General features: G+C 33.2%; 1 protein-coding gene across 6 annotated transcripts in view; it reads left to right on the top strand.

The window, feature by feature from the left end:
- Nucleotides 1–26430, top strand: part of LOC123684807 (AF4/FMR2 family member lilli-like) — a 209664-nt gene that overhangs the window by 174287 nt on the left and 8947 nt on the right. For 5 of the 6 annotated variants that reach the window (XM_045624261.1, XM_045624258.1, XM_045624260.1 and 2 more), the window contains 5 exons: nucleotides 12639–12747; nucleotides 22934–23109; nucleotides 23336–23636; nucleotides 24417–24581; nucleotides 24669–24717. In XM_045624261.1, coding sequence (XP_045480217.1) covers nucleotides 12639–12747; nucleotides 22934–23109; nucleotides 23336–23636; nucleotides 24417–24581; nucleotides 24669–24717 — 800 coding nt within the window. Of the gene's footprint in view, nucleotides 1–12638; nucleotides 12748–22933; nucleotides 23110–23335; nucleotides 23637–24416; nucleotides 24582–24668; nucleotides 24718–25712; nucleotides 25874–26430 lie in introns of those variants that run through there. The other variant, XM_045624263.1, reaches the window with a different exon arrangement.

Here is a 26430-nt window from a genome sequence, read left to right as displayed (position 1 = left end):
TGTTCCTATTTGAAAAAACAAAACTTTGGGTCATAGCTTCGTAATTGAAGACCCTTTCGAAAAGACGAGCACGCCACTGGATTTTACGTGAAAAAGTGCCTGTATAATGTTTTAATTTCAGAGCTCTATCATCAGTTTTAGCGACGATATAAATATTTTTCGATATCGCCATTTTTCCAAATTTCGCTTATAACTCGAAAACAAAAGAAAGTGGTCAAAAATGAATACTACCCTTGTTAGTTTCTCAGAAAAAGTGACCGAGGATGGGGTATCAGATTTTGTCTATCTACTATGGTTTAAAAGTTGTAGTGCTAAAACATCGAAATTTGCCCACCCTGTACAACCTTAATAAAATTGATTATTGATTTGTTCACTTTGAGTTCTTTGTCAAGTTTTTTTTTGTTGTTGATAAGGGGTTTAGAAAACCTTTGATTATTCTTGCTTTCATACCTATTTCCTTTATATTTGTTGAATTTCACTTTTTGTCTAAGGTTATGTCTAGAAATTTGACCTCGTATCTATATTCCAGTGATTTTTTAATTTTTCGATTTTATTGCTATTCTATTGAAGATGAGATTTCCAAAAATACTCTTGTCGGAAATTTCAAAAGAGAGAAAGTGCAGAAATGGGTCATTTATCTTATCTTTTCAATTTGCAGAAGCTTCAACCAGTTGTTATCAAAGGTACCCTAAAACTGTTAAAATTGAATAGTACCTGTCAAAAATTTTCATTTTTGTTACTTTCTAATGATAAGTAGCTTTAAATTCGAACAAAGTGTCAAAATATTTCCTTCAGAATTTTGTTGATGCGTAAATATATCTTTGTTAAACTTTGGAGAATGTAATAAAACTGTTTGGATAATTATCAGAATAGTTATTTGCGTTTTAATGACCATCAATATTCCTTCAAGCCGAATCTTTTGATAAATATGATGGATTCTCGTTTAAGAAAAGTTACTACAATAGTACAATGAGCAACTTCTACCTGACGAAATGGTGTATTCCTCGAAAGCTCAACCCTAATTGAAATTAAATGACAAAATATTTTCTTATGAATGAGCAAAGATAATCATTTCTAAGGTTCGTACCTATGTGTGACGTGTTCGTGACGAGTACTTCGCTTCATGATTGGTCTTATTATTGATTTGTATATGCTCACTTTAAGTTCTTTATTAAGTTTGCTTTTGTTGTTGATAAGAGGGTATAGGAATCTTCTTGCTTTGATGCCTATATCCTTTATATGTAAATTGAATTTCAGTTTTTTGTCGAGGGTTATGGTTAGGCATTTTGACGTCGTATCTACATCCCATTTTTTTATTATCCTATTTTATTTTTGTATCCAAACAAGATAGTTCGGCCTTTCTCTTCGTTTATTTTAATTCTCCTTTTTTTTTAACCAGATTTCTAGTTCATCCAAGTGTTTTTGCCTTCCTTTAGAAGCGCTCTTCACTTCTATTTTCCTGAAAATTCAACTAACCCTATCTGAATTAATCTATTAACCTGAATCAAATGACAGTTATTTCATCTCCAGTTTTAATGAATCAATATAACAATTGTTCCGCTACACGTAGCTTCATCAGTTAATTTAAATTTTTGAATCAATAATTTTTTTTAAGTGAACTACAGTGTAGGGAAACATTTGTTATATGAAATAATAGAAAGTGGAATTAGAATAACTGTCATTTGATTCCTATTAAAATGAATTTTCATCAAGGGAAGACCGGATCAATGCAATAACTATTAATCTATTCGAATCAACCCTATGAATTTTTCTTATATTTTCAAAAATTTCAAGGTTGAACTCGACCGCTCCATGATATAACAACAGGTAAGCATGTATGCAGTAACGATGTTATGAATATAATTATTGATTTGTAAAGGCTAATCCAAATAAACATTTTTTGATTTGTTTCTTTCATTCGCATCCTAATCCGTAGGTCGGTCGTTCGAACCCCGGGCCAGAATTTTTTTTTTCTGTTACGGGGCTTACATGTGGCTAGCCGAAATTATATTCTGTTGATTATAGATAATACATACATTGTGTCTGTTAAGTATGGAACTAATTCATTTTTAGCTAAACAAACCATTTCGAGAAATAATCCTGAAACACTTCGATTTATGATTTTAATTTACCGTATTTCAAAATAATAATCTAATATACAGGGTGAATTACTTTCAAGTAATGACGTCACCGTAATTTTTTTCAAATGGAACACCCCCATTTTGTTTCAATTTTCCGATTACTCTAGATGAGCTGATTCCAAAAATGTATCACATGTTGATTCCAATTGGTAATTGCAATCGGTAAAATTATAAATTTCGGTTAGTACTGCATATTGATTACGTAAATAGTCTTTATTTTTTGAACGGTGCAACTGGTCCTAAATGCCTGAATGCAAAATTATTCAAAATGAAGTAAGTTAATATAAAATTAACCTATTCTCTCTCTTGTGAATTTTAAAACCTATAATAACGAAATCAATTGCGAAGTTTATTATAGGAAACCGCGAATCGTTATAAAAATAGTTTAACCCTAGAGAAATATAATTCCTTCGTCAACTAAAACCCAAGTTCGGATTTAACGCCATTATAAAGATTGAAGACCGATTGATTACACTTCAAAATGCCCAATTTTCGTCGTATCCGATAATCGCCCTTGGAGACCCTTGACATAAGGAGCAATTTTTCCGCTCATCCGGAAACGATCTAAATGACTCACTGTCGTCCCCTAGAGCACAAGTTTTAGGACTGCTGCTTGATCTCGACGTGATCCTTCATCTCGTTTCCTCCGTATCTCTCTCTCTTTCGCTTTAGGTAAATGATAATATGACGTAGATTGTGGGTTCCTACTTTAACGTCACAAAGCGGACCGGAGTTGCTGCAATGTTGCCAGATCGATACATAAAGTGTAAATACTAATTATTGTCTATTCTCCCTGTTTTTTTTGTTAAAGTGAGTTGTTGGTAAAAAAATCCCATAAGTCCATGGACTTATGTGGGTTTTAGGATGTTTAGTCATTTATTTATTTATGTAATTGATGATTTATTTGGGAACAAACATATATTCATTTATTAATTATGAAAAATTATGCCAGCAGGTTAAAATAATATTTACACCGGGTCCAAAAATTCTTCTTCTTTCTACATTACATTATTTCTCAATGACTCCATAGGGTTGACCCATAATCTATCATGAATTTTTCATTAGTTGATGTGCCAATGTCATTACTACTTCGAATCTGTGCCGTTATGACATGGTTAGATCTGTGAAAATCAAACTTTTTTTTGTTGAAAGTTGTATTTATTCAGTTTATAATTCTTTATAAAAGATGAGTGGGACCGAATGGATAGGAAGAACGTTAAGGTAATATTTTATTGATACTATGTGGACAAAATTGATTATAAATAAGTGTTTATAATTATTTTTCACCAAATAAATAAATGAATATATGATTATACCCCTGAATATTTCAGATAGTAAGTCAATGAAACAAACAAATTTCAACGCATCCTACATTTATAATCAATTTTTTTTTTAATTTCCACAGATTTTAATTATTTCCGACAATTGTTTCACTGTCTAAGCGGATTCATCAAGGTTACATTGCAAAGTAACCTCGCAATGTAACCTTGATGAATCCGCTTAGACGGCGAAACAATTGTCGGATATAATTAAAATCTGTGGAAATTAGTAAGTGTTTATATTTATTTTTTACCAAATAAATAAATAAATATATGATTATTGCCTTGAATATTTCAGGTAGTAAGTCAATAAAACAAACAAATTTCAACGCATCCTACATTTATAATCAATTTTTTTTTTAATTTCCACAGATTTTTATTATTTCCGACAATTGTTTCGCTGTCAAAGCGGCTTCATCAAGGTTACTTTGCAATGTAACCTTGATGAATCCGCTTAGCCGGCGGAACAATTGTCGGATTTAATTAAAATCTATCGAAATAAGTAATTGTTTATATTTATTTCTTACCAAATAAATAAATATATATTTATTCCCCTGAATATTTCAGATAATAAGTCAATAAAATAAACAAATTTCAACGCATGCTACATTAATAATCAATTTTTTTTTCAAGTTCAACAGATTTCAGTTGATTATTATTTTTATATTTATTTTTTACCGAATCAATATAATTTTCCACAAAGTAAAGACAATTAAATATTAATTTATTTATTTATTAAACAATTATGCCAGCCGGTTAAAATAATATTTGCATTGGGTCAGAAAATTCTTCTTCTTTCTTGTATCAAAAATTACATTATTTCTCTATGACTCCATAGGGTTGATTCTATAATCTATGATGAATTGTTCATTAGTTGGTGTGCCGATGTCATTACCACTTCGAACCTGTGCCGTTATAACATAGTTAGATCTGTGAAATTCAATTCATTCATTTCAATTCAATTCATTTTTTTGTTGAAAGTTGTATTTGCTCAGTTTATAATTGTTTATAAAAGATGAGTGGGATCGAATGGATCGAAAAAATGTATAGGTAATATTTTTATTGATATTATGTAGACAAAATTGATTATAAATGTAGGGGATGCGTTGAAATTTGTTTATTTCATTGACTGACTATCTGAAATATTGAGTGGAAAAATTATATATTTATTTATTTGGTAAAAAATAAATATAAACAATTACTAATTTCCACAGATTTTTTTTATTTCCGACAATTGTATCGCAGTCAAAGCGGCTTCATCAAGGAAATTAGTTAGTGTTTATATTTATTTTTTACCAAATAAATAAATATATGATTATTGCCCTGAATATTTCAGGTAGTAAGTCAATGAAACAAACGAATTTCAACGCATCCTACATTTATGATCAATTTTTTTTTTTATTTCCACAGATTTTTATTATTTCCGACAATTGTTTCGCTGTCAAAGCGGCTTCATCAAGGTTACTTTGCAATGTAACCTTGATGAATCCGCTTAGCCGGCGAAACAATTGTCGGATTTAATTAAAATCTGTGGAAATAAGTAAGTTTTTATATTTTTTTACCAAATAAATAAATATATGATTATTCCCCTGAATATTTCAGATAGTAAGTCAATAAAATAAACAAATTTCACCGCATTCTACATTAATAATCAATTTTTTTTTCAAGTTCCACAGATTTCAGTTGTTTATTATTTTTATATTTATTTTTTACCGAATCAATATAATTTTCCACCAAGTAAGGACAATTTAATATTAATTTATTTATTTATTAAACAATTATGCCAGCCGGTTAAAATAATATTTGCTATGGTCAGACAATTCTTCTTCTTTCTTGTATCAAAAATTACATTATTTCTCTATGACTCCATAGGGTTGATTCTATAATCTATGATGAATTGTTCATTAGTTAGTGTGCCGATGTCATTACCATTTCGAACCTGTGCCGTTATAACATAGTTAGATCTGTGAAATTCAATTCATTCATTTCAATTCAATTCATTTTTTTGTTGAAAGTTGTGTTTGCTCAGTTTATAATTGTTTATAAAAGATGAGTGGGATCGAATGGATCGAAAAAATGTATAGGTAATATTTTTATTGATATTATGTAGACAAAATTGATTATAAATGTAGGGGATGCGTTGAAATTTGTTTATTTCATTGACTGACTATCTGAAATATTGAGTGGAAAAATCATATATTTATTTATTTGGTAAAAAATAAATATAAACAATTACTAATTTCCACAGATTTTTTTTATTTCCGACAATTGTATCGCAGTCAAAGCGGCTTCATCAAGGAAATTAGTTAGTGTTTATATTTATTTTTTACCAAATAAATAAATAAATATATGATTATTGCCCTGAATATTTCAGGTAGTAAGTCAATGAAACAAACGAATTTCAACGCATCCTACATTTATGATCAATTTTTTTTTTTATTTCCACAGATTTTTATTATTTCCGACAATTGTTTCGCTGTCAAAGCGGCTTCATCAAGGTTACTTTGCAATGTAACCTTGATGAATCCGCTTAGCCGGCGAAACAATTGTCGGAAATAATAAAAATCTGTGGAAATAAGTAAGTTTTTATATTTTTTTACCAAATAAATAAATATATGATTATTCCCCTGAATATTTCAGATAGTAAGTCAATAAAATAAACAAATTTCACCGCATTCTACATTAATAATCAATTTTTTTTTCAAGTTCCACAGATTTCAGTTGTTTATTATTTTTATATTTATTTTTTACCGAATCAATATAATTTTCCACCAAGTAAGGACAATTTAATATTAATTTATTTATTTATTAAACAATTATGCCAGCCGGTTAAAATAATATTTGCTATGGTCAGACAATTCTTCTTCTTTCTTGTATCAAAAATTACATTATTTCTCTATGACTCCATAGGGTTGATTCTATAATCTATGATGAATTGTTCATTAGTTAGTGTGCCGATGTCATTACCATTTCGAACCTGTGCCGTTATAACATAGTTAGATCTGTGAAATTCAATTCATTCATTTCAATTCAATTCATTTTTTTGTTGAAAGTTGTGTTTGCTCAGTTTATAATTGTTTATAAAAGATGAGTGGGATCGAATGGATCGAAAAAATGTATAGGTAATATTTTTATTGATATTATGTAGACAAAATTGATTATAAATGTAGGGGATGCGTTGAAATTTGTTTATTTCATTGACTGACTATCTGAAATATTGAGTGGAAAAATCATATATTTATTTATTTGGTAAAAAATAAATATAAACAATTACTAATTTCCACAGATTTTTTTTATTTCCGACAATTGTATCGCAGTCAAAGCGGCTTCATCAAGGAAATTAGTTAGTGTTTATATTTATTTTTTACCAAATAAATAAATAAATATATGATTATTGCCCTGAATATTTCAGGTAGTAAGTCAATGAAACAAACGAATTTCAACGCATCCTACATTTATGATCAATTTTTTTTTTATTTCCACAGATTTTTATTATTTCCGACAATTGTTTCGCTGTCAAAGCGGCTTCATCAAGGTTACTTTGCAATGTAACCTTGATGAATCCGCTTAGCCGGCGAAACAATTGTCGGATTTAATTAAAATCTGTGGAAATAAGTAAGTTTTTATATTTTTTTACCAAATAAATAAATATATGATTATTCCCCTGAATATTTCAGATAGTAAGTCAATAAAATAAACAAATTTCACCGCATTCTACATTAATAATCAATTTTTTTTTCAAGTTCCACAGATTTCAGTTGTTTATTATTTTTATATTTATTTTTTACCGAATCAATATAATTTTCCACCAAGTAAGGACAATTTAATATTAATTTATTTATTTATTAAACAATTATGCCAGCCGGTTAAAATAATATTTGCTATGGTCAGACAATTCTTCTTCTTTCTTGTATCAAAAATTACATTATTTCTCTATGACTCCATAGGGTTGATTCTATAATCTATGATGAATTGTTCATTAGTTAGTGTGCCGATGTCATTACCATTTCGAACCTGTGCCGTTATAACATAGTTAGATCTGTGAAATTCAATTCATTCATTTCAATTCAATTCATTTTTTTGTTGAAAGTTGTGTTTGCTCAGTTTATAATTGTTTATAAAAGATGAGTGGGATCGAATGGATCGAAAAAATGTATAGGTAATATTTTTATTGATATTATGTAGACAAAATTGATTATAAATGTAGGGTATGCGTTGAAATTTGTTTATTTCATTGACTGACTATCTGAAATATTGAGTGGAAAAATCATATATTTATTTATTTGGTAAAAAATAAATATAAACAATTACTAATTTCCACAGATTTTTTTTATTTCCGACAATTGTATCGCAGTCAAAGCGGCTTCATCAAGGAAATTAGTTAGTGTTTATATTTATTTTTTACCAAATAAATAAATAAATATATGATTATTGCCCTGAATATTTCAGGTAGTAAGTCAATGAAACAAACGAATTTCAACGCATCCTACATTTATGATCAATTTTTTTTTTTATTTCCACAGATTTTTATTATTTCCGACAATTGTTTCGCTGTCAAAGCGGCTTCATCAAGGTTACTTTGCAATGTAACCTTGATGAATCCGCTTAGCCGGCGAAACAATTGTCGGATTTAATTAAAATCTGTGGAAATAAGTAAGTTTTTATATTTTTTTACCAAATAAATAATTATATGATTATTCCCCTGAATATTTCAGATAGTAAGTCAATAAAATAAACAAATTTCACCGCATTCTACATTAATAATCAATTTTTTTTTCAAGTTCCACAGATTTCAGTTGTTTATTATTTTTATATTTATTTTTTACCGAATCAATATAATTTTCCACCAAGTAAGGACAATTTAATATTAATTTATTTATTTATTAAACAATTATGCCAGCCGGTTAAAATAATATTTGCTATGGTCAGACAATTCTTCTTCTTTCTTGTATCAAAAATTACATTATTTCTCTATGACTCCATAGGGTTGATTCTATAATCTATGATGAATTGTTCATTAGTTAGTGTGCCGATGTCATTACCATTTCGAACCTGTGCCGTTATAACATAGTTAGATCTGTGAAATTCAATTCATTCATTTCAATTCAATTCATTTTTTTGTTGAAAGTTGTGTTTGCTCAGTTTATAATTGTTTATAAAAGATGAGTGGGATCGAATGGATCGAAAAAATGTATAGGTAATATTTTTATTGATATTATGTAGACAAAATTGATTATAAATGTAGGGGATGCGTTGAAATTTGTTTATTTCATTGACTGACTATCTGAAATATTGAGTGGAAAAATCATATATTTATTTATTTGGTAAAAAATAAATATAAACAATTACTAATTTCCACAGATTTTTTTTATTTCCGACAATTGTATCGCAGTCAAAGCGGCTTCATCAAGGAAATTAGTTAGTGTTTATATTTATTTTTTACCAAATAAATAAATAAATATATGATTATTGCCCTGAATATTTCAGGTAGTAAGTCAATGAAACAAACGAATTTCAACGCATCCTACATTTATGATCAATTTTTTTTTTATTTCCACAGATTTTTATTATTTCCGACAATTGTTTCGCTGTCAAAGCGGCTTCATCAAGGTTACTTTGCAATGTAACCTTGATGAATCCGCTTAGCCGGCGAAACAATTGTCGGATTTAATTAAAATCTGTGGAAATAAGTAAGTTTTTATATTTTTTTACCAAATAAATAAATATATGATTATTCCCCTGAATATTTCAGATAGTAAGTCAATAAAATAAACAAATTTCACCGCATTCTACATTAATAATCAATTTTTTTTTCAAGTTCCACAGATTTCAGTTGTTTATTATTTTTATATTTATTTTTTACCGAATCAATATAATTTTCCACCAAGTAAGGACAATTTAATATTAATTTATTTATTTATTAAACAATTATGCCAGCCGGTTAAAATAATATTTGCTATGGTCAGACAATTCTTCTTCTTTCTTGTATCAAAAATTACATTATTTCTCTATGACTCCATAGGGTTGATTCTATAATCTATGATGAATTGTTCATTAGTTAGTGTGCCGATGTCATTACCATTTCGAACCTGTGCCGTTATAACATAGTTAGATCTGTGAAATTCAATTCATTCATTTCAATTCAATTCATTTTTTTGTTGAAAGTTGTGTTTGCTCAGTTTATAATTGTTTATAAAAGATGAGTGGGATCGAATGGATCGAAAAAATGTATAGGTAATATTTTTATTGATATTATGTAGACAAAATTGATTATAAATGTAGGGGATGCGTTGAAATTTGTTTATTTCATTGACTGACTATCTGAAATATTGAGTGGAAAAATCATATATTTATTTATTTGGTAAAAAATAAATATAAACAATTACTAATTTCCACAGATTTTTTTTATTTCCGACAATTGTATCGCAGTCAAAGCGGCTTCATCAAGGAAATTAGTTAGTGTTTATATTTATTTTTTACCAAATAAATAAATAAATATATGATTATTGCCCTGAATATTTCAGGTAGTAAGTCAATGAAACAAACGAATTTCAACGCATCCTACATTTATGATCAATTTTTTTTTTTATTTCCACAGATTTTTATTATTTCCGACAATTGTTTCGCTGTCAAAGCGGCTTCATCAAGGTTACTTTGCAATGTAACCTTGATGAATCCGCTTAGCCGGCGAAACAATTGTCGGATTTAATTAAAATCTGTGGAAATAAGTAAGTTTTTATATTTTTTTACCAAATAAATAAATATATGATTATTCCCCTGAATATTTCAGATAGTAAGTCAATAAAATAAACAAATTTCACCGCATTCTACATTAATAATCAATTTTTTTTTCAAGTTCCACAGATTTCAGTTGTTTATTATTTTTATATTTATTTTTTACCGAATCAATATAATTTTCCACCAAGTAAGGACAATTTAATATTAATTTATTTATTTATTAAACAATTATGCCAGCCGGTTAAAATAATATTTGCTATGGTCAGAAAATTCTTCTTCTTTCTTGTATCAAAAATTACATTATTTCTCTATGACTCCATAGGGTTGATTCTATAATCTATGATGAATTGTTCATTAGTTAGTGTGCCGATGTCATTACCACTTCGAACCTGTGCCGTTATAACATAGTTAGATCTGTGAAATTCAATTCATTCATTTCAATTCAATTCATTTTTTTGTTGAAAGTTGTATTTGCTCAGTTTATAATTGTTTATAAAAGATGAGTGGGATCGAATGGATCGAAAAAATGTATAGGTAATATTTTTATTGATATTATGTAGACAAAATTGATTATAAATGTAGGGTATGCGTTGAAATTTGTTTATTTCATTGACTGACTATCTGAAATATTGAGTGGAAAAATCATATTTTTATTTATTTGGTAAAAAATAAATATAAACAATTACTAATTTCCACAGATTTTTTTTATTTCCGACAACTGTTTCGCAGTCAAAGCGGCTTCATCAAGGTTACTTTGCAATGTAACCTTGATGAATCCGCTCAGACGGCGAATTGAATCAGTAAAAAATAAATATAAATATAATAAACAATTGAAATCTGTGGAACTTGAAAAAATGGATTTTAAATGTAGCATGCGTTGAAATTTGTTTATTTTATTGACTTACTATCTGAAATATTCAGGGGAATAATCATATATTTATTTATTTGGTAAAAAATAAATATGAGCACTTACTTATTTCCACAGATTTTAATTATATCGAGGTTACTTTGCAATGTAACCTTGATGAATCCGCTTAGACGGCGAAACAATTGTCGGAAATAATTAAAATCTGTGGAAATTAGTAAGTATTTATATCTTAAGTAAATTCGATTTTGGTATTCTTTTTCTACATATTTTCAAACAAATCTAATCAAACTATCTTGTTTCAAACTTCTTATTACACTCTGTCTTTTTCATGTCTATTTTGAAGCCTATTTTCATTTATATAACTATGTGATTACAAATTTCTATATTTTTTTTTTATTTTTTCTTCATCATACCAAAATATTTAATTAAAATTTATAGAACAGTGTAAGTAACTATGGTATTATGTAACGTTTCATAGTTTCACATTGTTATGTTTTCAATAATTAGTATTTTTTCCTTTGATTTTCTTTTTGAAGCTAATTGCGTTCATATTGATTTCATACAAATTTCAAAACGTAAACTGCCAAACGGTTAACCTTAATTACTAATTAATTAATATTATATCTATCATATCTTACCTAACCCAACCTCAATTACTAATTAATATTGTATCTATCATATCAGGAATAATCTGTATTTTTTTTTTCAGCTTGTAAGTATACTTCAAATAAGAAAAAACCCAAGAATTGCAGCAGAATACTCCTTTAACATTTCACCCCATAAAAAACACATTCTCCAAATTATTCATTGATTAAAAAAATCGAAAAATTTCACCGAACGATGACGTTTCGCTTGTTTTCCGTTTCAACCGTGTTTTTCCGTAGATCATTTCGACGTCATTTATAAACTTGTAATTGTTTGATATTTTGTCATTTTTGAGATTGCTTGGCTCGTTACATTTATTTTGTCCATTTCATGCATATTGGAATGCATCGTTAAATATTTTTTTATTATTGATCTTTTATTTTCGAAGGCTAAAAATATACTTTTCAAGCAGGACAAACAAAAAAAACATGAAAAATTTACATCGATTCGTATAATTCGTATTGACTTCAATGAGTATCGTTGTTCTTAGCCTAATCTACAAGAACATTAAAATTTTCCGCAGTTTCGATTATTCGGGCGATCCTCTTAGCTATGGGCCTTCAGCTCGGATAAGCGCGGGATCCGGCAACGCCGCCGGGCCACAGCGCTACATCGCAACGTGCAGAAAGTTGAAATCGGAACCTTGTCGTGTGTCCGTGCACTCGACGGAGTAACAAGTATGTCTCAACGGGAACGGAGCCAGTTTCGTTATCTGCCTAGAATATTTCCACTATTAGGGGTTAACGACGTCTTTTATTCTGTGTGAACCTCGGAAGTGTTCTTTACGCGAATTAGCCACCCCCGATCGGTTTGATCCGCGATTCTGTGATCTCGGTCCTTGGATACGATTTTTTTTTTTTTGGAGTCTGTGTTTTAGTGCGTTTTTGTCAGTGATGCGATTCCTAAGATCGTTTTTGTTATTTGCAGCATCGATAGGGACCGTCTGCGAGAGCACCAGAGGCAGATGAGAGCCAAGATGTCTTTGCAAGATCCCGACGAAGAACCTCCGCCGCCCCTGTTCGGGAATCCTGTCAAGGTAAGTTCTATGTTTTAAGGAAATTTGACCTGTGACATGTGCACAGCTGACTTAAGTCACATACGCCTTTTTGGGTTAAAAATTGCAGTTTGATTAAGTTATTTGTCTAATTTCACAATTCCTATCAAATTATTCAGTGGGAATATTCTCAATTAGAAAAAATTTTCTCAAAATATCAGCACTTGTAAACGCGAAATTCAATGAGACCGTCAAAACGTAATTTAACCCAACATGGCGTAAGTGACGTCACTTGGATATGTAAACAATCCAGTGTCTTATAGGATATAGTTTGTTTTCATTGTTGATTTTTTTTCATTAAGGAGTTTTAGATACAATTAATGATCTCATTATTACTTATTAAATTCTTGCAGTAGCAATTTCTAAGTTAAAATTCAATGTTTTATCGTTTTTAAAAGTCCTATCTTTGAATATGTTTCTAGAAAAAGGGGTGATTCAATCGATAAGGGATAAGTAGGTATTGTAGGGTATGATTCCTTCAATTGTGACAAGTATCAGCTGTTCACAAATCGTGTTCGCGAAAAATTCCGATATCATTGATCATTATGCAGTCCAGTTTTGTTCCATATCATGTATTTATGTTCAGTTTCTGATATTCTTGCCGGACCAACCTGCAGAAGGTATTAATAAACCTCTGAAACGACCTGTAAACTGGTCACTTCTTTTGGACACGTGTTGCTTCATTTCTTTAGCAGCGGCAAGTATAAAAGATTCCTGAAAACGGTTGCTATCGAGGGTCGTTCAGGTAGTCTATTTCATGTACGTGGGGTTTTTATCAGTTCGAACGGAAAATATGTTTTCTGGGCGTTCGATAGATCGAAACGAAACAATTTTAGTTCTTCTCTTCGTTAGATCGAGATAAAGGGTTATTACACGAACGGATTTCCCCGCAGTCGGATCGGAGATCATAATAAGCCTCGACCTTGAATTTGACCTGGCTTGTCTTTTGTTACACATGTCAAAAAGACCGCGCGCGCCACGAAAACCAGCTGATTGTCATCGGGCTTGGATTTGAGGGTGAACGACATCGTTTTGATGGCGTGCCTTTCTTTGAGAAACGTTGAAATATACATGAAAAGAGTTCTAATACGGTTTTGACAAATAATTGATAAATTTATCTAATTTTTTTCATTTTCGGTTCTTAATTTTTGTAAAATTGAATGTATCATTATGAAAACGTCACTAAAATCACCTAATGACGTTTTAGGCCTAGCAACCATTTTCGGTTCTTGATTTTTGTAAAATTAAATGTATCATTATGAAAACGTCACTAAAATCACCAAAAGACGTCTTGGGCCTAGCAATCAGTAAATTATCAAGAAAGTAAGAAATTTCCTGGAAGAATTTGTCGTAAAATTCCCAACACTTTTCCTTTAGCATGATAATCCGATTCTTGAAATGAGACAAAAATACTGTTGTCGTAAATTTCGAAAATTCTGAAATAGCTCATCACTTATTCTTATCTCTTCAATTCTCAGAAATTGAAATTTTACTTTTCAAAAACTTTCAAGCTTTAACCTATTGTTATCAAAGGTACTCTAAAATTGTTAAAATTGAATAGTACCTGTCAAAAATTTTCATTTTTATTACTTTCTAATGCTAAGTAGCTTTAAATTCGAACAAAGTGTCAAAATATTTCCTTTAGAATTTTGTTGATGCGTAAATATATCTTTGCTAAACTTTGGAGAATGTAATAAAACTGTTTGGATAATTATCAGAATAGTTATTTGCGTTTTAATGACCATCAATATTCTTTCAAGCCGAATCTTTTGATGAATATTATGGATTCTCGTCTAAAAAAAACGTACAATGAACAACTTCTACCTGTCGAAATGGTTTATTACATAAAAACTTATCACTGATTGAAATAAAATATCAGAATATATTCTTATGAATGAGCAAAGATAACCCTTACGCATGAAAGTATAGGAATAAACCTTTCTATAGAATTTGCAAGATCTTTCAACTCTTTTTAATGATCAATAAGTGCTCAATTATCTTACGTCACGTTGTTTTGATAAACATGAAAATAGATAATGGGAATAACATCGAAACATTCCAGGTATGATGATAAAAAAAAATCGCATACCGGTAGAGGGTTCCATCAAACTGATAAATTTTTGACAGGCCATTATAATTTGATTTCCTAGCGGATCCTACCGTATTTGCCAACTTCGACAAACGAGAATTATGGGAAAGGTCGTGATTTCTTTATCATGTTGGTATTGCGAAACCGAAAATAACTTTGAATCAACATATTGATGTTTAGTAGAACTCTCGGTCATATAATTCTCCGAATTTATAGTAGTTTGTGAGTTGTCAGTATTATTTTCATCTCACGTCGCGGTTCCAGTTCTACAAAATTGATTATCTGTAATAAAAAATACAAATTGATGCTTTTACGTGCATGAGGAATAGTTCAAATGTTTCGGAAACGAAAAAAAAAACTAAAATGCATCATATTCATTTCACAGTATTTCATATCAATAAAAGTGGAAATGTTGCGGTCGAGAATGGAAATACTACTTATAACATTATACAATAAAAAGTATTTCGAAACTTCGTTTGAAATTATCATTCATAATAACAGCCATTGTAAAACTAATTCAATAGCGATGATACAATTTAAGAATGAAATAAATAAAAATTATTCAGTGATACCTTTTTTTTAATTTTAAAGTTATCCCATTATGTATTCAAATGACCAGTATGACGTACGTACTGCATTCTGTCAACACAGTTTTTAATCACTTGTTAACATAAATTTGGCTGCATTTCATCAGTATTAGGTTTGAAGTTGATTTTCAATTGATTAGTTGCTGTTTGATTATCAGCACAAACTCATGACTTGATGTATCGCCTAAGGAAGAAATCACACGACCTGAAAGGGTTAACCGAACGATTAAGGGTGCGTTTAGAAAGTTCATTATTAGGGATAACAAACCGGGAAAAGATTCCATTATCCGTCAAATTCTTCCATCTTCAGAGAAATTATTGTTTCGTTCTCGAAATAATCCTCAAGGTTGAGAGGCTGTAAACCTATCTCACTCTTTCATGAAGCGAGTCTCGGGTTGTACAAAATCTCGTTACATTATTGGAATTTCGTTCGGTCAGTCAACTGAACGATTGTGTTCGCTTTTTTTTTGTATGTGTCGCTAGAAGCGAAAGGCTGATAACACGTTCGAGGAAGGTAGGTTTGGGACCTTCCGCGAATTTAAACTAGGTTGATTAATGGGTGCCCAGACCCACTTCTTTTATTTGCTAAATAGAGTTTTACCTGTCAAAATGTTTGAAAAGATCATCGGAGGGTTTTTCCCACAATTTTGCAATGATGAGAAGTTATATTATGAGGAACTATTCATTTTCCTTAATTCAACCACCAAATCGATCAAATATTCGTGATTTATGTTTAGGTTGTTAGTTTTTTGATTCACTTAGTCCAACATTTCATTCAGAAAGTCATCAAAGCAAAGTTTGCGAGTGTAGCTTCGGAGTTCTAGCTTTCTGTCGAAATTATTATGTTAAAATTCTATCTAAATTGGAGTTTCCAAAAGTACTCATCAATTAAAGTCGTTCAAACGATCAAGAAGTTTTTCCTAAATTTTTAGCAAGAATAACTGATATCTGACAAGCACAACAAGCATTGTGCTTTCTTCAATTATCAAAAGAACTTCATTTGACAAAAATGTCATCTTCTGTTTCGTTCATTTCAAAATTAGAGAAATTAATTTAAAAAAAAAATCAAAAACGCCGATTTCAATTCGAACCATAGAACATCAACCCGCTCGACCTATTCTTCTTCTTCCTTCCCGTCGACCTTCGCGGCCGATCTCGCCCGAAACGACGTCGCACCCGACGACATCTCCGTCCGTCCGTCGCAGCCTTCGTCGCGCTCGAATTTCTAATTATAATTTGTATGCAAATTGAATGCGATAATACGTCAAACATTAATCATCCGCGTCGCTCGTGTAAAACGGCAGGCCGGGTTTGTTAATAATAACCGTTTCTCGCTTGTTATACCTGCATCGGGACCATCCTCGGCGAAAGTACTTCGACGTTCGTGATAACTGTAGATTGAACGTGCAGTTTTTTTCTTTTTTAATTTTGTTATTGTTTGCGGCGCCGAAAGATTGTCGCAAGTTTGACGAAATGGCGGATGCGATTTGGTGGATGCGCCTAATTGTTTTGACAACGTTGACTAGGTTTCCTTCATGTAAGTCGATGTTCCTTGGTAGAATTGGATTCAATTTCATAAAAATAAAAGTAACGGTGCATCACATCAATGACACTTGTGACAGATATAGTATTTTAGAATGATTGCACTCATAATTCTGAAATTATTGGGGTAAGAACTTCGCGGTGACGAATATTTTATTCTGTATAATTGTGCCAACATACGTTTTGGGTTTCGCAACTCTACGTGGTCAATTATTGGACATAAGAATCTTTCAAAATTTTCCTTTTTCGCCTTCTAGATCAGTCGATTTTGTTCTCGATTTTTGTACCAAGTTGCATGAAAATATATCTTATAATTAAAACCGGCTGATGAATGTCGTGGCTCAGAATCTTTGGTGACCACAGTTTTCTTGAGATTTTAAAAAATCGCGTGGTACAGCCTTAATTTTCAATTATCACATCGATGGCACTTATGACAGATATCAGAATGACTTTGAAAATTTATTTTTTCTCCTTGAAAATCGGTGGATCTTGTTCTCGATTTTCGTACCAGGTTTCATGCAAATGTCTCTAATAATTTCCCGCATTTCGCCGCCTTATCTGTCGGGGGCATCGCGTATAATACACTTTGTTCGGAAGTTTGAAAGGAACGTCGCTATCTTTTCTCGTTTGCGGCATTTCCGCGAGAATTATTCGCATAATAAAATTAGAACGGGACCTTTTATCGACCCTCGGCCACGAGTTTCGAACTTTACCGGCCGTTGTTCTCGGAAAAACGAAGAATCGGGACTTTTCCGACAGTTTTCCCGGGAGTAACTGGGACAATTAGAATGGCGGGAAAGTTACCGTGAAACGTCCGGCAGGGGTTTTCGAGAAAAAGTTGCCAAACCTTGGATTTCAGCAGGTAGATACAGAAAATAATAAATATTCAGCATTTTATAAATTCGAAAATAAGGAAAAATCTCGAATTCCAAATATTCAAATTTGCATATTTAATCGGGAATCACTCAAATAAATTATATTTCATTCAATATAATTTACATTCATGACGATATAGTTAAATTGTAACGTCAACGTAATCTAACCATGTTGGGGACTTGTAAAAATTTCTTATGCTTCCTCTATCTATGTTTATTAGTCGATGTGTTTGTGCGATCTGTATATGCAATACATAATATATTTTACCCAATTTTTTTCATTTGTTAAACTACCCGTACGTTCGACCAGGGTACCATAGACAGTGACCCACCCTGTATATCCGTTGCCGCATAACAACCCAGGAACCGAATGACGAACCGTGTCGGATGATGTCACAATTCCGACGGCCTCTTTCCTCGCCCGAGTATGAATCAACGAAACCCGCAAAAACGGGCATCGATCAAAATACCGCCCAACTCGGTATAAACCCGATACGCGAAGCGTCGAAACGAACGTAAGCGCCCAGTCGCGGCGATAATGGCGAAATTGCAACGCCTCCTTCGTAGTAAATAGAACGACGACACACACTCGGAGTACTCGGATCGCGTCCGAAGGCGCGCGCCGCGTCCTTGACGCGACCCGATTAATTTTAGTATTAAAATCTCATTCGGCCGATCCCGCATCAGTCATACGGGATTTATTTTTAAGCGGTGTGAGCCGCGCGCGGACAATCGTTCGTTAATTCGCGACTTGGTCGAATTGCGCCACCGGCGAATCGTTCGGAACGGTTCCGATATCGTCCGCGGGTGGCGGGGTTATTGATCTCGTCGGGCTTTCAGACTCCGGTGTCGGGGGATTGACTGGATAGAAAGCGCGAGGGGGTTGACTCGGGGCTTAAGGTTTAGCCGTTGCGGTTAGCGATTCTGTGGTCCGGTTGACGTTGTCAACTGTCGTTGAGGTTAGGTTGTAGACGTAGACCATAAAAAAGAGATCGAAAAGGTTTATTAGTAAACATTAATTCTTAGTAATGAATAATGGCCTTTATTTTCGAATGAAATAAAACAAAATTAATTCCTGCTAATATTTTTTATATTAAAACAAAAATTGTTTCGCCAGGCTTCTTCAGGTTTATTTTACATTTAGACTGAGACGAACCAGAGCTTGTAGTCTAACGAAGTTGGTCCATCCAATTAAGCAGTTTACGTTTTAAGTTAAATATTTGTATCGGGTATCCCACATTCGATGGCTAGTGAGGGAATCTCAGAATCCCTTTCAGCTAGAAAAAAATGAATAGCACATTTTCAAACTCGATTTTTAAGAGGATTAATTTGGTGAAAACCGCAACCTCATAAATTCAACTGTTCTCAAATTAATGAAGAAAATTGTAAAATGGCGTGAAGTGAAAAGTTCTTATAACTTCTTTATTACTGTTGCTATAAACATGAAACACAAACATCCGATAGGCACTTTTTTCAGTAGAATTCATTAATGTGATCAATCGTGTGATCGATTAGTTTCGAACTTATAATACAAACTGGTGTTCTTAAATAGAAACCATTAGAATTCCTATAATAAATGAAATCTCTTCTTTTTCCCTTTTCAAAAATATATAGCATGATGATTAAATTTCTTATAAGACTATAAAAATCATTCAAAGTTTCAGTTTCACACGGCAGATCGAACAAGTGCCTATCTATGGTAATTTGTTAACTTTTTTTTCCTTTGTTCAAATTCATAGAACAACCAACATTGATCGATTTGAAAATGTTGAAATATGTATTGAAAAAATCTAACTATATTAAATCCAGAGGTTGCCACTGAATATTTTAATTTTCGCAAGTTCACAGATTATCATAGATAGGCAATTGGTTGATTATTAACAACAATTGTTTCGCCAACACTAGCTTCTTTAGGTTTGCCTCTCGACTGAGAGAAAACAGACAGATTTGAACGTTAACCGAAAAATCCATGAAAATTAAAAAGATCTAATAATTTTACAGGTACATCGGACGTTTGGCGCCTGGGATTTGAAAACTATCTGAAGATATTTCTTTCTGAATTTTTATCTGATTTATTAATTCGAAAGAATATTTTGGGAATTACATATACCTATTTATTTCGAGATTTTTTTAAGAGTATTAACCTCTTAATTTTATTTTCGGAATTATAATTGAAGGTATGATCCCATTCTTTGAAATGGTTTCACATGTTGAAATTACACTATCAGAAGCATTGACGTCGGTAGGGGAGTGCCAGGGGGGCAAAATCCCCATGATTTTTGCTGGACCTCTCCCAAAATATCGCACGAGCAAAAAAAAATAGAATTAATTCAACGTCAACTAAGCGGGCCTGGAAGTCTTAGCCCCCTCGGAAAAATCCTGGCAATTCTATTCTTGAAAACTGGCCTTACTACTGATCAGAAGTAAAACTCCTTTGATGTTCGTGTTCATATTGTTTACAACATGAAGATGGAACTTAAGAAAGATCATACAAGAAGAGGATACATGAACTTCAGAGGAGTTATACTTCCGATAGAGATTTGTCAGGGAGGGTTAATTTTCTTCCTTGAACGAATTTACAATTTTAGAATTGAAAATAATGAACAAAGATTAGCTGGGTTTTACTCAAATAAAATCTGTTCTAACAAAACATAATATCGTTTAAACGAGTCGAAGTATTCTGGGATATAAACGATAATAATAAACCATAGAGACATTATGGTATTGAACGAATGCAAAAATATCGTCGAGATTAGGCTGGAGAATTGGCAATTTTCAATGGCCGACATCATAACAGAACCTTGCAGATATAATATATATCTATTTGAGGCGGAGTGGGGGAAAGTTCCTCTCCAAGGTCGAACAACAACGAAACGAGGCTATATTCATTACGTGATGTCTTCGCCAACTAAGATACGGACGCAGATTGCGGCGGGGGGGTTTTCCAGCGAAAATACATCTCTGGATCATACGGATGCATCTGGAGATGACAACGGTAGCCTCGATTCAGTAGCAGGAATCTGGCTGGGCCCGATTAATTAATTATTTTCTCGTGCTCCGTGACAAAATATCAAATTAACGAAATAGGACTTGCAAAATCTTCTGAATTTTAAGTTTTTTGTAATTGCTATGTTTTTCAATCCAGAAGTTGTAGAGACCGATATCATTGAAAGTTTTTGATAAAATTTGATTTCTTTTTATTCAATATAGTTGCCTGCTATGGCGATACAACGATTAGAGTGGTCATAATTGTATTAATTAATTTGATTAATACAATTCTTCGATACCATTTTCATAGTACGATTTGTCATTAGCCTCAAAATAGGCCTCAGATCATAAAAAAAAATTAAAAACACATTCCATGAATTTTCCAAAATCCTATTCAGATTTCCGAAGCAAAAGCGCCTATTTCAAATCTTGATAGTCACTACATCATTTTCTCATTCTAACCTTGATAATCCGCAACGTAGGATCAATCCATAACCTAAAAATCGCCCGCCGTCAGCTGTCGCCGAAATCTCGTCGTGTGCGGCCCCCTTTATGGCCGAAAAAGGCGCGCTCGAACCCGGTACCAGCCGAGACCCTCGTCCTCGCGCCGTTTAACATGCCCCCTGACAAGGCCGCCGGGGTTAATAGGGCCACAGCACGCCCGCGTTGATGACCGGGATAAATTCGCGGGGCCCCGCAAGGGCCGTTCCTCTCGTTTTTAACGGTGCCAGATTTAGTGCCGAATTACGGCGATGGTCCCCCACCTCCTAACCGAGCCCATCGTGCAGGACGAGGAAGGATCGATAGGTGTCATCTGAGCCCGTCGAAAATTATCGGGATCATTGTGGATAACTGGTCCTTCGAGGTTGGATAAGCGGGTCTAATTCGTTCGATTAAACGAAGCTCGGAATCCGCAAAAGGAGTCGAAATCGCTCGATTGAAAACGTATACGGAAACGTCCTTTCGGTCCGCTTATCTGTTGGCGTCCGGGCTTCGAAACAATGGGATATACCATAGGTATGTCCGAGATCTACGCCGAAAAACGTTGGGTAAGATCGATTAATCGCGATGGGAATGTGAAACCGGCGTTATCAAGACTTCGTGGAAGTCGTATTTGAAATTGTAGAAATGTCGTTATCTGTCATTGGCGTTTGGTTTGAGGAATCTCCTCGGTTCGGGTTATTATATCAAGCGGCAGTTCGAACTTACTGGTCATAAGTGTCATTCGTGTGTATTTATAATTCGTTGCGTCAATTATATGTTAGTATATTATTTTGTCTGCTATTATTTACTAGGTTGAATGAAAGTCATAATATTGGAGTGGAATATTTCATTTTTTGATATTTCACATAGTTCATAAATGTCTCAAATGATGACAAACGACTTGAATAACAGATAATATTTCATTCTCTATGTTAGTATAGGTTTTTCATGAAAATAATTTCATATCAACTGATTCAATGAAACAGTCAAAATGCCTACAAAACGAGGTTTTGTTGATCTACATCGGGCAGAGAGATATCAAATGATAGAAAGCTAATATATTCTGTGTTTGAATTCTAATTGAGAATCATTAATTCTATAGCAGTCGTAGAAAAAATCTTATTCGTATAAGCATCGATAAGAAGTATATTATATTATCTATGAATTTGATTATAAAAAAAATTGCGGCATCAAGACCTTGGCTGGGTTCAAGACATTTCCTTGCTCAGGACTGGTTCGATAATTATGGGTTTTGCTAGAAATGATTAAGAATTGTTTTATTTATTTAAATAATTGAGTACTCTTATACTTAAATTGGATTATCATCGATTGCTTTCTCCGTGCTAATTTCGTACAGTTTTATGAATCGGCGAGATTATAACTTATTAGTGGAAAAACAAAGGTAATTGAAGATGATGTCCTTTAGTTATACAGAATATTCCTATAAAGGAAAAACTATTTCTTTAACTTTAACAGCCTTTATCTTTCCACCTGAACCGTATCTGGTAAAGAAAAAAATTATTTTATTTCGTGAGGATTTAATGTAGTACAACCCTGTATAATCATAATTACAAATTTCTAATTGCCATATTTTCTGTTTTCAGGTGACCCCAACGCAAAATGATCCTCTGGTGAAAAGCATTAACAGCAGACTTGGAGAATACTGCAAAGTTAAACATCTATTCGACAACAGCAAGGGCCTTATAGGATTAGATCACGGTTACAACTCCGTATATCAGCCCAGAACACATGCGCCGCCCAATCAACATCCATCCAACAGGTGAGTGCCAACTTCTACTCTATAATGAGATAGTTCTACTTATTTTGGTTTTCTTCGTCTACTTTACTAAAGGTTGGAGACGAAGAAAACCAAAATTGAAACTTCAAGAGGCTTCTTAAATATTCATTAGACAACTCTCCTTTATGGTAGAGTCCTGCCAATAACCATTGTGAAGGTTGTTTCCAAATTAAATATTAGTGTACTAACCTTTTTTTTTTTGTTCCAGACCAATCAACCAGGAACTGCCCAGACACGAATTCAAAAAGCCCAACAACCACAATCCTGTCCTCCACCAGAGGTCAGACAGGAGTGCTGGTTACGGTAGGCCTTCCGATCGTGGCAACATGTACCCCGGTCAGCAGATGAGACAGAGCAACGGGGTCAACCCCCCAATGCACAGACAGGGTAATGGAGGAATGCCCTACGGTACCAACGGTCCTCCCAACTTGAACGGACCCAACCCTCCGAGCAATATGAACCGGCCAAGTCACAATCAAATGCCTCGCCCTGTACAGGCCCCAAGCCAAGTAAGTGTCGTTTTTCAAAAAAAAAAAAAAAGGCAATTCTTCTTCTCAATTTGCCTCACTGTTTTGGTATCCGCGGAGGATAAGTGTCATAAGTGTCAACAATGTGATTGATGAACGTATCGATTTGTTATAAACATTAACATGAAACACTCGAATAAAACTTGATGGTTATCAGATTAGAATGGTTTAGGCGACTCGTTCAAAATTCTTCCATGATTATCTGGTGATGTCGTGCCTTGTTTATTTCAGTCTAAATCTCAAACTTGGTTTAATTCTAATGCATGATTCTAACTCGTCTTTTCATGGCATTATTCGCAAAGAATAATAACAATATGTAATTATCTAGAGTTATGGATTTGATAATTCCAAGTTATCATCAATAACAAATTTATTCAGATAACAGCTGGAAAGGCAGTAAACCTGATTGCGAATCAAGCCTCAACAAAATTTTGCAGCGCGCAACTTGATAACTAAGAAATGAGTCAATAATCTCCAATTGAGAATTTCGTTACATATGCCATTTTAATCATTGAGACTCATATACAGGATGATACATAAAAATCACATTTTGACACTTCCTCATCTTATTTTTACTCGAAGAATCCTTCCGTGTACAGCCAATCAGCTCACAGTTAGTTTGGCATTCAATACGCAATATATTTTAACATACAAAGTGTTCGTCCGCTCTTATATGGCGTTACGAGCCTTCAAAATTCATTAAATCTATTTTAAAACTCGTAAATAAGACGTAATTACTGAACAATCGTTTCTTGTCTTCAGGACAGGAGAACTTTACCTCATCAGACGCCTGCCCCGACCAACTTGGAAGTAGACAAAGCCTTGGAGGAGATGATCAACCTGAGGGCGCCGCTCTCAGCAATAGCGGCAACACCGAGGACGGACATAGATAACAACGGACTGTATTTCCACCCGCCCACCGCCACTGTAAGTAAAATTTCCGTTCGGTCGCACCTGCGAGGTTGCCGAACTTTCGAATTTCTACTTACTAATTATGTTTTTTTTTTTTTCTAGCTGTCCGAGATACCTCCACTTATGACGAAACCAAGGTCCTCTTCGCCAAGTAAGTACACTTTTCAATGTTTATTATACGTGGAAATGCTAAAATGGAATGGGATTTTGATATGAAAGATATAGAATAACAATTTCAAGCTGATCATATTATCAGAAGCATAGAAAATTAACGAAGAATATTGGAAACAAAAAACCTAATATTTTCGTGATTACAAATTCGATCGGGTTTAGAATTTTGTTTGCATATACAGGGTATTCCAAAATTAGAGTTTTTTCTCTTAGCACCTTGCTTTTAAAAGATATTTAAATATAAATTTCGCATAGATATTCAACTTTAATGTTGCTTGGAAATCGAGGCGTTGTCATTTTAACGATGATACAATTCCTTTCGTCTATCCAGGTTGATTCGAATGTAAATTTGAGTAAATATCCTTTAAATATCGAACAAATGACAAATTTCATTCTACTTCGACCAGGCCAACATTCATAGATTATCAATAATCGTATCCCCAAGCCAAAAATTACTGTAAACCGCGACATCAACGCCTCAACCTGTCGATCGTAAAACATGCACGTTAAACCTGATCTCAGTACGAATTTAATCCGATCTCGTTCCCGCCTAGTTCGATTCGAATCGGGGGGTGAATTGTTCTCGAAGGGGGAAAACAAGGACAAAAAGAGGGCTGCACTCTTGTGCAACAGCAGTTGTTCTTCCTTCCGCCTGATCAGAACGACTCGAGGCGGCCACAACGTAGTTACCCCGTCAGTGCACTCCTGACAACGACGGACGTGCCGTTCTCAGACGACGTAATGGTCGTCGGAAACTTGAAGTTTTCCGCGATATTCGAATGACAACAACGCGAAATTCTCGGTTTTCATTCTGTGATTCGCGTATTCCGGATGTCAACATCGTGTTCTGTGTAGGAGCCTTGATATGTCAAATGTTTAGGTTAAAGTTTTCGTTCTGTGTTCCCGAGTCTCTGCATTTCGCGGATTTCTAACGACAACATCCCATTCTGTGAATCAACCTCGTAATGTCGTCGTACGTTCAGGTTCTGCGGGTCTGTGATTTATGGATTATCTATGCCTTTTCCGCGGATTTCTAGTGTCGACGTCGAGCGAATATCTCGCAGAGTTCTCTTTGTTTAGTTCGAAAATGGTGGCGCACATCGTGTGCGCATCGAGGAGTTTGTACAAGAGTGGCGGTAAGTTACAAACGGTGTGTCGTCTTTTGACCGCGTTCGTACACAACGCGGGTAATTGTAGTGAGAGAGGAATAAATAGCGCGAACTTGAGGACAAGGTGCTTGAACCCTAAGAACGCGTTTGTTTACGCTGCATGGACGTTTTAGGATGCGGTAAACTGGTCGACAAAAAAATTTATTGGAGCTGGTAGACCAAATTATTTTTTTTCGGAAACGTCAAAAATGTTGAATTTAATAATGTCAGTGTGACATTAAAGAAACTTGAAAGAAAAAGTGAATAATATTGGTGGGAATTTCGAAATTTACAAATGGTGATTATTATGAATGTTTGAAATTACAATTATTTTGGGTTGCACCGCACAAATTGAATGCGTTTCCTGTTTTAGTCATTAATTCAACAGACTTTTTGCACAATTGGGATAGTTCGTCAACAAAAATTTCTCTCTACTCCTTATTTACTTATTTTTGTTCCTTTGTGAATATCTTTGGTAGTGAAGCCCTCTTTTTACTTTTTCAAATACGATTGGAGCTTCATATTATTGCCAATAACTAATCAAT

The sequence above is a fragment of the Harmonia axyridis genome, chromosome 7 (assembly GCF_914767665.1).
Source record: "Harmonia axyridis chromosome 7, icHarAxyr1.1, whole genome shotgun sequence".
Lineage (NCBI taxonomy): Eukaryota > Metazoa > Arthropoda > Insecta > Coleoptera > Coccinellidae > Harmonia > Harmonia axyridis.
Note: the sequence above shows the minus strand (reverse complement) of the source record. Positions and strands in the feature narration are given on the sequence as shown.